General features: G+C 55.7%; 1 protein-coding gene across 2 annotated transcripts in view; it reads right to left on the minus strand.

Annotated features, from left to right (window-relative positions):
* Nucleotides 1-4,023: 4,023 nt before the first annotated feature.
* The window catches only part of WFS1 (wolframin ER transmembrane glycoprotein), a 35,714-nt gene continuing 26,736 nt past the window's right edge, over nt 4,024-13,001 (minus strand). For both annotated transcript variants that reach the window (XM_064365614.1, XM_064365609.1), the window contains exon 7: nt 4,024-6,605. In XM_064365614.1, coding sequence (XP_064221684.1) covers nt 4,794-6,605 — 1,812 coding nt within the window. In that variant the 3' untranslated portion in view covers nt 4,024-4,793. The remainder of the gene's footprint in view (nt 6,606-13,001) is intronic.

Raw genomic sequence — 13,001 nt, forward strand, 5'->3', positions numbered from 1 at the left:
AGCAGCCGAGCCAAAAGCCACAGCCTTTGCAAGCAAACCTCAGAAGTGACATCTTGTCATATTCAACTGGTCACACAGACTAATCCTGCTACCGTGGAGGGAGCAGCGGGAAGGTGGTGGAAACTACTGGGGCCATCTTGGAGGCTGCCACAGGGATCCAAGCAGAGCTTCTGCCCTGCTCTGTGCCCGGGGTCCCCTGGATAAAGTAGGGACACTAACATCACCCACACGAGGTTTTCGAGAGCATATCCACAAAGCAGCCAGGCGGCAGGTGTTCTGCAGCGTGTAGTCGGCTGCCCCACCTGGCCCCGGGTCCCAGCTCCCTCTGCTGGTGGGGCTGATGTCCTTGGGGCTCTTCCAGTTCCTGCAGAAATGGGGAGCGGGGTACCCAGTCACCTCATACCTGGCCTGCCGGGCCAGGCTCTCAGCCCCAGCTATACACTTAGTCTCAGCTGGGGCTTCCCAAAACCTAGCACCCAAGTTCTTCACATCTTTGGGGGTGGGATTCAGCATAGGACCCCACTGTCCTAAAGAGGCGGGTAATTCTGTAACTAAAATAGGAAGAAAAGGGCCTTTCTGGCTAACGGCAGGGAAAAACATTATCTGGTTAGCTGGAGGCAAGCTAGATATAGTGAGTTTAGCTGATTGATTTGATCACTTCTAGGAAGAAAGAAAAGGAAACCCAAGTGTTTTCTAGTTGTTGTTTTTTTTACCCCCCAGGCTACTTTCCAGTCACTGCAGAAATTCAGTGCTTTAGGAACAACTTGAACAACGGTTTGGTTTCCTAGCAACTGGGAAGCTTTCAGAGCTCCAGGTAATTGATCAAGTTATGAGTGACTCAAGCAATAGCAAAGCTGTTTTTAGAAAAACACAAAGCACCTTTATCTTCACCTGGGTGCTGTTAGAATTAGGTATGGGGCCCACACAGTCAGATGATGTTGTGAGCCTCAGAGAGGGATAGACAAGCTGCACAGGGCAGCAACATTCAGGGATAACAGGCCCGGAGCAGGAACTCAAGCGTTTTCCTGGAGACATCTCAGAGAGGGGCTCAGAAGCCACACGGAAGGGCCAGGGCGTGGGGATCTGGGACTCTGGAGCCCTATCAGTGCCCCAGTCTGACACTGTCACTCCAGCTGAGTCTCTCTGGAAGCTGCAGGTGAGAACCATCTCCTCACCTTTTCCAGTGCGAGAGGCGCCCACATTCCTTGGCTCTTGGCCCCTTCCTCCATCTTGAAGCCTGCAGGGTGGCATCTTCCAGTCTCTCGCCCTGACCCTCCTGCCTCCCTCTTACAAGGACACCTAAGATTACACTGGGCCCTCCTGGATAGGAAAGTCCAGATTCCTCTCCCTGGCCTCCAAATCTTTAATTTACTCCCATCTGCAGCATCCTTCTTACCATGCAAGGAAACAAATGAACAGGATTTGGGGATTAGGACCTGAATATCTTTGGGGGCTGTGATTCTACGGCCACAGTCTTCACAGTGGAAATGTCTATCTTGCAACAGCCACCAGCATGAGAAAACGCATGTGATGTGTCCAGCACACAGTGGGTGCTTCTTTCACGTTGGTGAAATGGGCAGAGCATCGCAGTGCTCACGGTAGATGACTATAACACTTCTTTACCTGCCATTGTCCGTGGTCCATCTCCTCACAGACACCCCTCCCCGCAGGGCAGGGGCTCTTCTCTGTTCACTGCCACATCCCCTGTGCTGGGAAGAGCGAAGCACACAGCAGGTGCTCAGTATTTTGAGTGAATGAGTGTTCATTTTCTTTGAAATGAAGAGGAAGCACCAGTGACTGGATAGGGGCCTGGCTATCAAAGTGTGCTTTCCCCGGGCTGCCGGGTGAGATGCGTTGGGCCACATGGCTGTTTAATAGCCCCGACACCCCATCCTGCTGATCGGGCTCTGGGATGGTGACAGGATTCTGTCCTCAGGTGGCATACTCAGAGAGGCAGGTTCTGCTTCATGGGCATCTGCAGAAATGTGGGTTTTTGTCACCTCACTTGGGAGTGCACTTGCATCATGTAGGATCAAAAAAAAAAAAAAATGGAAAAGAGCATTTGAATAATTAAACTTTGAATGACTGGACTTTAACAGCATGTCTGAAGGAGGTGGAGTGGTCTTTCTGGTGGCTTCACTACCCAAGAATGGACAATGAAGGCCCCCTGAAAGAATGCTCATGGGGTGCTGGGCTTCCAGAGAGCTTGGAAATGCTGGCGCCAAACCCTCTCCTGGCACTTGAGATGGCACCGAGTTGGGCCTTTCCTAACTCATTCTCTCACATGCTACTACCTCATGGAAGCAAAGTGAGACCCTGCACCCGGGCCCTCCCTGGGTGTCCCACAGCCCTGTTGGGTGAAGGTTCAGCCCAGAGCAAGTGCCCAGGACACCGTATTAAATAATGGCTGTTCCTGCAGATGGTAGGTTCTTTCCCTGGGAGGGTCCCTGGGCAGCCTCTATAAAACCCAGGACAAATGTGGTGGCTGCAGTGAGTTGAGATAGCACCACTGCACTCCAGCCTGGACGACAAAGTGAGATCCTGTTTCAAACAAGCAAACAAACAAACATGGTATTGCTAAGAAGTTTTGAAAACCGCTGACCTAGCCCAGATATTCCATTTTACGGATCAGGACACTGAGGCCTGGAGACAGGTATTAAATGGCGCCTGGTCACACAGAGGTTTGTGGCAGAATGAGGAGAACCCAGGACCATGCCCAATCTGGACTCTGCCCAAAAGACAGCACTCCTCCTCCTCCAAGCTGCGCCTCTACTGATTGGTTGGAAACTAATCGGGGTGCTGAGTGGCAGCGTGGTGGCCCGGGGAAGGGGACAGCCGGAGCTCTGTCCCTCCTGCCCTGCGGTGTGCCATGTGCTAATGTGCTATGACCTCCACTCTGAACTTCGGTGTCCACTTCTGTAGATGGGGGATGTCAGAGCATCTTCCGCATGCAGGTGTTGTGAGGGAGATGCCGCGTTGTAATCTTTGTCCACTTGGAAAGCATCAGGCAGTTTCCCTCCTCTGCACAGTCAGTAGGGATCCTGAGGGCAGTCACAGGGCGAGGGCCTTCCACAGCCTCAGAAATCCACAGGACGGGGAGAGGAAATGGGGCTGAACTCCAACGTCATCTCACTGCCTGAGAAAGAAACCCAGGGGCGAACACGTGGCTGAGTGATGACCTCCTGAGCCTCTAGTGTGTGGCTTCAGGCAGAAGGACAAACCAGGACGAGGGGACAGTGTGGAGGTGCAGCTGCCACCACACAGCACCATAAGCACTGTCCGAGAAAAATGGGGCAGCCACATCCCGCACAGCAACGCCAGGTGGCCAAACCCGAGCGTGTGACCACTCGATGTTCCCCACCCACAGCAGAGCTGAGGCCTGCTGCCCGGTAGAGAGCAGCCCAGCCTATGGGGGACAGGGGTGGGTACAGGTCATGTCCTCAATCTCAGGGAAGACACCAAAGACCCGAGGGACTGGGACAGGAATAGGCCCCCCAAGAGGGGTGAGGTTTGCTGAGGGGCCCCCAGCTGCTTGGGTACCCCCAAGTGAATAAGTTCTGATGATAATTCCATGGGGTCATCGCTGCACGTTAGGGAACACAGGATATGGTTTCACAACACACCCCTGTGTGGGCAGCAGTCCCCAAGCCGTGAATCACCATGCAGGCTCCACTTCACGGGTAACTGGAGTTCAAAAATAACTGTGACTGTGCACTTTCCACCCAGTACAATCCGAGTGGACGGCTGGGCTGACACTCCATGGTCACCTTCAGCACAGGTGTGTCTCCACAGAGGCAGCCACGCCCAGGCAACCCCACAATTACGGCGGATGCCCCAGGGGCCCCTCCAGCTGGAGGTGAAGCCAGGGTCTGCCCTCGGCAGGAAGCCGTCAGCTATGGAACGTTAGCCTTGCTCTTTTCTAACTTAAACTGCGCTTGCATTTCATTCAGCAGGGGTGCAGGCACTATGGTTTCTCACGCACATACCAGGACTTCTTTTAAGTAAAGAAAGGAAGGAAAGCACTGCAGGTTCCACCAGAGATTTTTATTTCAGCCACTGAGGACCCCGGCTTTCTGCTCTACAGCACCGAACATGGTCAGGCTCTTCTGAGCACTGGCCGGGACCGCCCAGGGTTCTGTTTCCCAAGTCCTGATGGATTCAGGCAAGACCCTCACAAACTCACCCACTGCCTGCTGAACAGGAGGGCCATGAGGCAGCCTGCGTGCCGAGGTCAGTGCGGACACACTGCCAGGGCACCGCCTCTCCCAGCCTCTGCTGGGGGCCGGACCTTGACCATGTGACAGGCTCAAGCTGCTGTTCACATCCCCCAGGAAAGGCGACCGGCTGTTAAGGTTTAGCAGTGACCAAAGAAATAAGAAACGCTACTGTGGAGTTTACACAGATGCTTATTCATTTCTTTAAACAACAAATCCAACACAAAAGTAAGTAAGAGGCAACAGGGTGCTTGAAGGAGAGGGAATCTCATCTGTAAAGTACTGCTTGAGACACAGGGACCTCCTAGTCTAGCCTGGCACACCGCGTCACTCGGGAAGGTGGCACTGGGGTGGGGATGGCATGCAATTCCCAACACACTCCGCGTTCACAGTGGACAGGGCTCATCAGCAGCCACCCCTTCGTCGGGGTCCACGCCATCTACACACGGACGAAAGGTCTCTGCAGCGTGGTCTGCACACGTGAGCACACACGGCACCGGTGCACGCGCATCGGGCTGGGCCACACTGGGGAAGGGCCTCACGGCACATGCACTGGAAGCTCCTCGGTGGCGGGTGTGCTCAGGCCGCCGACAGGAACGGGAAGAAGAAGAAGTCGAAGGCGAACTTGACGGCGCCGTGCACGGTGCTGCGCCAGTCGTGCTCGATCTTCACATGCCGCCTGGCGGGTGAGAGCTGGGCCATGCAGTTGAGGCAGCTGATGGCCTTGAGCTCGAAGACAGGCCACTTGCTGCCCAGGCGGCCCTCCAGGATGGTGCTGAACTCGATGAGGCTGCCCTGGCGCAGGCTGAGCAGCACGCTCTTGAACTCGCTGCTGGCCCGCAGCACGATGTCCTTGGTGACGTCGTCCTCCTCGCGGCTGCGCGGGCCGTCGGCGCCGCTGCTGAACGGCATGCCCACGGTGATCTCAAACTTGTAGCGGTCGAACTTCTTGATGTGGCAGGGGTGCTTGGCCAGCAGCTTGAGGCGGCAGAGCTCCTCCTCGGCCGTGGAGGTGTTGCCGGGGCTGCAGGCGGGGTAGGCCTCGCCGTAGAGGCAGCGCATCCAGTCGCCGATGAAGAAGGGGAGCATGTTGATGGCCGACTCGGCGCTGTTGTCGATGTCGGTCACGCGGACGTACTTGAAGCGGCCGGTCCACGTGACCCTGTGGCCCTCCAGGTGGCTGCAGAGGATCTGGGTGCGCGCCATGTTGGTCTCCTTCCAGGCGCGCGGCCCGCACAGCACCCCGTACTGCTGCCAGGTCAGCGTGGAGTTGTAGACCTTCATGCCCTCCGAGCGGTACACATAGAACCAGCAGAACAGCACGATGGCCGTGAGCCACACCAGGATGAGCTTGACCATGGAGCTCCGCGTCAGGGACTTCACCATCCCCACCACGGAGAAGCTGGCCTTGGTCCACCAGCGCAACAGCAGGGGCACGCTGCACACCGCCATGGTGACTGCGATCTTGGTGAGCTCCAGAGACACGAACCACCGGATGAACTGCAGCACGCCCACCAGGGCCAGGCCGGCCACCAGGATGGGGAGGGCGAAGAGGAAGAGGCAGTAGCCGATGGAGGCGCGGAGCAGCCCCAGGCCGGTGGACTCCAGCAGGATGACCACGGACAGCTCACACCACATGAAGCACACCAGGTAGGGCACCAGGTAGCAGTAGGTGCCCTTGAAATTCCTCAGCTGTGCCATGCGGAAGAAGAGGTAGAGCAGGTAGATGTACAGCAGGCAGGGGACGCTGACGTTGAGGACGAGCAGGTGGCCGACAGGCACAGTGAGGAAGGTTTGGCCGAGGACCTTCAGGTAGGGCCAATCCAGGGGCATGGAGGGCAGCAGCGACAGCAGGCCGGCGGTGACCTCGGTGGCCAGGGCCCTGCGGGTGTAGGGCTCCGCATGGGTGCTCAGGCTCAGGTAGCTGGTCACGGTAAAGAAGCCGGTGATGACGGCCAGCTCCGAGCACGGGATGCAGTCCTTGCTGGCGAGGGGGAAGGAGAAGATGACGAAGAAGACGGAGAGCAGGAAGTGGGCATAGGGCTCCAGGTGGTTCCAGCCGAAGTTGACTTCAGCCTGCTCCACGTCCAGGTTGGGCTCGAAGCGCAGCAGCAGGTCGGTGAGGGTGCGGAAGTTCTCCCAGGCCTTGCTGTCCTGGAAGACCTTGAGGGTGCAGATCACCATGGAGATGAATGACAGGTAGAAGATGACCAGCGGGATGAAGAAGGCGAAGAAGTCGATGGTGAGGTTGCTGATGATGAAGAAGAAGATGAGGGCGTTGATGTGGTGCGTGGGGATGATGGTGGACAGCCAGTGCATGCCCGCCCTGGAGGCCACGTCGATCAGGTACTCCTTGATCTCCATGATGGTGTGCAGCGGGTACTTGACCACCTGGGGGAGAGACGGTACGTGGGAACCAGGCTGGGGCAGGACCGCCACACTCCCATCTCACACCTCCCTCCGACCACCCTGCCTCCTGGCAAAATGAACCCGCACCTCTGCGTTTTCCATCGCCAGCCCCATCCTGGTGGTCCTCCCTCCACCCTTCTCCAGGTGGCCCTCCCCACACTCTGCAGTCCCTGTGGGCCCTCCCTCTTCTAGGCCTGGAGCCCCTCTCTCGCTCCCCTGCACACACACATTCACACACGCACACGCAACCAACCTTACCCCGTGCCTGGCTCCCCCACTTCTGCCAGCATGACCAGACACGTGTGCTTCTCCTCCTGCAAGACCTCCAGCACCTGGAGGGACCCATTTCCCTTCCCTCAGGGCTGCCCACATGAAGAGACTCTGGAGCCCTGGGACTGCCCTGGAGCTGGCTTTGTGAGGCAGCTCTGCACTGCAGCAAGGACGTCACCTCCCTGAGTATCCATGAAGGGAAATGGCAATCCTTAAAAGACTAGGCTGGGCTCTAGGAGGCAAAGCCACAGGCAATCCCGGGAGGGGTGGCAGAGCAAGCGTTAGAGAACAGGGGCTCGGTGCAGACACAGGCAGAGGGGCCAACACGACTCTCCCAGCAAAGACACCATTCAGCTGCACAGGGCGGCCGGGTGAGCTGCCCTCCTTGTGGCAGGAGACCCTGAGAAGCAGCTGCAGGCCACCTTCCACCCCCCACACACGCACACATTCACACACACAGGCAACCCACCCCTACACACACATACTCACACACACATGCAACCCACCCCTACACACATGCACATTCACATGCAGACAACCCACCCCTACACACATGCACATTCACACACACACAACCCACCCCTACACACACATACTCACACACACATGCAACCCACCTCTACACACACACACACACACAGGCAACCCACCCCTACACACACATACTCACACACACATGCAACCCACCCCTACACACACACACACACAGACACAGGCAACCCACCCCTACACACACATACACACACATGCAACCCACCCCTATACACACACACAGGCAACCCACCCCTACACACACATACTCACACACACATGCAACCCACCCCTACACACACACACACAGGCAACCCACCCCTACACACACATACTCACACACACAGGCAACCCACCCCTACACACACATACTCACACACACATGCAACCCACCCCTACACACACGCATATTCACATGCAGACAACCCACCCCTACACACATGCACATTCACACACACACACAATCCACCCCTACACACACACACACAAACCTACCCCTACAACACACACACACAACCCACCCCTACACACACACACGCAACCCACCCCTAGGCACACATTCACACATGCAACCCACCCCTACATACACATTCACACACAAGCAACCCACCCCTAAACATTCACACACACAGGCAACCCACCCCTACACACGCATACTCACACACACATGCAACCCACCCCTATACACACGCACATTCACACACACACAACCCACCCCTACACACATGCATTCACACACAGACAACCCACCCCTACACACACACACACACACACACACACACAAACCTACCCCTACAACACATGCACAACCCACCCCTACACACCCAACCTACCCCTACACACACATTCACACACACACAACCCACCCCTACACACACACATGCAACCCACCCCTAGGCACACATTCACACATGCAACCCACCCCCCCCACATTCACACACATGCAACCCACCCCTACACACACATTCACACACACACGCAATCCACCCCTACACACAACCAACCTTACATTCACACACACACATGCAACCCACCCCTACACACACATGCAACCAACCTTACACACACATTCACACACACATGCAACCCACCCCTATACACACACACACAACCAACCCTACACGCGCACATTCACACACACATGCAACCCACCCCTACACACACATTCTCACACACATGCAACCCACCCCTACACACACGTATGCATTCACACACGTGACCCACCCCTTCATGCACGTGTGCACACCCACCCCTACACGCGTGCATTAACATGTGTGCACACCCAGTCCTACCCACACGTGCACCTTCACACATGCACACCCACCCCCACACAGTGTACACTCATGGGCACACCCACACCACTGCACACTCATGTGCTCACCTGCCCCTACACACACGTGCACCCTCATGCAATCCACCCTAACACATGTGCACATGCGCACACCTACCCTATACATGTGAACTTATGCATACACACCACCGTGCAGCCCCAACAGTGCTTATAATAGGGACACAGTCCCACACAGCCATGAGCAAAGGCTGCCTTCCCCCACCTGTGGGTCCTCCTCCCCTGCTCTGCACGCAGCCCTAAGGTCAGAAGCAGCTCTCAGCCTTCCCCATGGCCAAGAGGAGCAGAGAACTGAGGGAGGCATGCTGGGAGCAGCCTCAGGAGCAGGTGAAGCAGTGCTGCTCCCCAGGGCCAGCCCCCATGCCTGCCTGGTCTGTGCAGAAGTCAGAGGCCCTGAGCCCTGCCAGAACATGGGGGAGCCAGGTAGAGAGACTGGCGTGGGGAGGGGAGAAAGTGGCCATGGTGCCGGTGCTCATGCAGTGTGGTGTGTCATACAGGGCAGGGTCTGGGTATCTTCAGGAGTGCCAGGGCCTGGACCAACACCAGAGAGTGGATGCCCAGGGGGTGGCCCCACCTGGGGGTAGGGAAGCCTGGCTGTGTGTCCAGAGCCCACTGAGGGGCTACGTGACAGCCAGGTTGGAGCACCGACAGACAGGAGGTGGCAGCCGCACCCCATCAGCTCAGGGCCTCGGGGCACCAGCACCCCAAATCCCCTGGGGCAGGGTCTCTCCACCCGCTGCACCAGAGGGCCAAGGAGTGATCCCAGGTGAGTGGCAACTGGGTGACACCACCAGAATGTGGCCCTCACCTGCCAAGGGCCTTGGCTAACAGCTCTGGATGACTAGAACACCTGGAAGCACCCAGAAGACCGAGTCTTCCACAGACAAGAGGGCCAGGCTCATGGAAACGGAAGGGTTGAGGAGTGTGTGCGTGCACGTCTGCACACACATGTAGGGGAACAGCTCGGTTGCTTTGTATATATTTGTGACAGTACACTTAATCTCTGTTTTATGACAAGCAAATAAACTATTAAAGCAGCTAACAGCCTCCCCAGCTCTCTCTGGGGTGAACAACCTTCTCCATGAGCAGAGAGGTACTCACACTGCCAGGAGACGGCTAGGGGAGACTGGGGAAGACCACGCACTGCAGCGTTTGCGGGCATTTCCAATGCTTGCCAGAGAGCCAGAGGGCACTTAAAAAAACCAACCTCCTCCAGGATTTGTCTGGGGCAAGCCCCTTGAATGTGACGCCAGGCCAGCAGCTAAAATCAACAGCCAGAAGTGAGTCAACACGTGCGTCAGCTGGCAGGCTGCTCAGTTAATCCCTGTGTGGGGACTTTGCTAATAGCAGGACAACTGAAGTTTGTCCCAGGTCGCCACTGCTCACCACCATCTCACGCACGACCGGCACAGTTGCCAGGGGGTGGCCTTGGTAAAAATTAATCTGAAATCCCATCTTACTCAAAGCCATGCACATTGTTTTACCTAGAGGAACACACACAACCACCTGGCTGAGAGGACCTTTAAAAGACAAGGAAGATTCTAGAACATTAAGTTAGATGGCATCTAGCCTCTGCTCTGACAGTGTGGAGGGGCTGGCCCCACACCTGGGCTCAATGAGCAGGGAATAATCCCCTTTTTAAAGCTCCAATTTCTGCTCCCTGCAGCATCCACCCAAGACCTTCCTCTGACATGGGACTAAAAAGTCGAGTCGCCTACTCTGCAGAGAAGGTCCAAACAAATTCAACTCTTGAGATGGAAAAATAATGAAATTTTAAAAATATGAGTGAGGAATCTGCTTCTATGAATAGAACACTGCAGAGCTCTCTGTCTGGGCCTGCGGTAATCGGCCCTTCTGCTCCCAGGAGAAACCAGGAAGCAGCGTCACCACGCAGGCAGCTGAGCAGACCCGTGAAGAAGGCAGGCTGGGGAAGGGAGCCGAGACCAGATTCTGCTCAAACCTCTTGGCAAAACGTTCCCGTGTTGGCTCTTCCAATTACGTAATGTTAAAAATGTTAGGATTTTAAGATATTATTAAGTTTGTTTTCAGAGGATCTTATCTACAATGACACCCTGCCCCTCCAGGCTCCAGAAGAGAGCTGCGTGGAGTCTGGAACATTCTTTGTGGGAGTAGGGCTGGCTCACAAAGAGGCGTCTGTCATTTTCACTTTGGGTTAAGACCTCTCCTTGTTCTGCAAAAGGCTACTAAAAGCTGGAACAGCTCTCAGCCCTGGGAGATGCTTGTTGACAATTCATTACCTCCCTTCACAAGAGACTCCTAAGAAGTCAAACTGTGAAGGAATCAAAGTGCTAAAGCTTCAAAAACTGTAGGGAAACAGAGCCTTGTTTATCTCTTGTCAGAACAGTTTAAATCTCTCCCTTCTAAAAAGGACTTACAGGCTGGACACAGTGCCTCACACCTGAATCTCAGCAGTTTAGGAAGCCAAAGTGGGAGGCTCACTGGTCCCAGGAGTTTGAGACCAACCTGGGCAACATAGTGAGACCCCCATTGCTACCCAATTTTTTCCAAAAATTAGCTGGGTGTGCTGGCACATGCCTGTAGCCCCAGCTCTTTGGGAGGCTGAGGTGGGGGGGATTGCTTGAGCCTGGCATGCTGAGACTGCAGTGAGCTGTGACTGCACCACTGTACTCCAGCCTGGGCAACAGAATGAGACCCTGTCATGAAGTAACACAAATAAATAGGACTTTCAGATGCTTCACAACATTGACTCACCACCTGTAAGTAGGTGATATATAATTTCCCAAACAGGATGCATACATGAGGAGGTATTATTATAACAGTACTTATACCAGGATGGCATAAACTGGGACACCCAGGCCATGGCCTCCTAGCCCAAAGGGTCTTCTCCAAGTTACCCTTTCATCTGTGACCCTTACTGGCATTTTGGGAGTGTCTTTGCCAAAACCGTGCCAGCACCCCAGCTTCCTCCTCTCCTGTTAGTAAGACGATGGACCCGGTATGTGAATATGCTTGCCTAGGGCCAGCTCTGAGCGGACTGTCAGTAAAAACCATGTGCTCCCTTGGTTCAAGTTCTTGGCCATCCTGGCCTGTGTCTCAGAACCTTTGCAGACTGTTCGGTGTTGTACCTAGACATACAGCCTGTCCTAAGTGGGAAGAGCAGAGCCTTCCACCTGCCACCCTAGAGGACTCGCAGCTCTGGGCATTCAGGGGGATCACACTCAGACCCGTCTGGCTCTGAGTCCTGGGAGTGGGGCTGTTGTGCCTGCTGCTCTCTGGGCCAAGCCTCTCCTGCAGCACTTGGGTTCCTGTTCTGACTCTCTCCCTGACTCCAGGACGGTGACCTTTCAGCCTATTGCCTGCCTGACAGCTGTGGCCCAACCATCTCCTGGTCCTGGCCCTGACTCATGCACCCATCTGAACACTGACAGCAGTTCCTCCATGTTCTCAGTCAGTTCAGAAGACAGAGCCCCAGGGTGCCTGCATGATACTGCCCGCAGGTAGCTGTGACAATCATCTGCTGGGGCCCCTTGTGCTGGCCTCAGCCTGGGGATCCTGGGTCAGGAGGCCAAGCCTCTGGAAATCCTGCTGTTCTCTGCAGAGTGAGATAGGCACGCATCTAATTCAACTATGCAAGCTGAACCGGGGGCAATTCTGTGAGGGGCCATAGGGCCACATGGCCAAGAAAACCAAGAAAAGCTGTCAGGCCAGGAGGAGCCCACATTGCTGGGCTTCCCGCTCCCTGCTTTCGCCTGCTCACGTCAGCCAGGTGTGCCCACTGTCACCCTGCACAAGTGCCACCCACCATACTCCCACACCGGGCCTCGCTCCCTGAGCCCTTGCAGATCTGGGGGCAGTGGGAGCCTCTGCATGGCCTCCCTGGCCTGATGGACACGGGCTCTTTGTCTTGGGGGAAGGCATCTTCAAGGCCCTGACCTCCACTCTGGACCACACACAGGGAATTCTGCTAAGTGACGAAGTCTAGATGAGAGTCGGCCTCCAGCCCCGCCCCACTGCCTCCCACACTGTGCTGTGCACAGAAAGACCAGTGCTTGTCATTTCAGCACTCCTGCTCAACACTGCCCCTGGTTTCCGAGCATGACAGCTCAGAAAAAGAGGCTTCCCTCCCAAGGACACATCCTTATGAGGACAGCTGATGCCCCGAGGTACCAGCGGCCCGGTTCTAGAACACTCTGTTAGGCAAGGACTTCCCCACCTGCAGCTTCCCGGAAGCTTAAGATGCATGAGTC

Source organism: Aotus nancymaae, unplaced genomic scaffold (assembly GCF_030222135.1).
Source record: "Aotus nancymaae isolate 86718 unplaced genomic scaffold, 86718_ANA_hifiasm-v0.15.2.pri h1tg000006l, whole genome shotgun sequence".
NCBI classification, from domain to species: Eukaryota; Metazoa; Chordata; class Mammalia; order Primates; family Aotidae; genus Aotus; species Aotus nancymaae.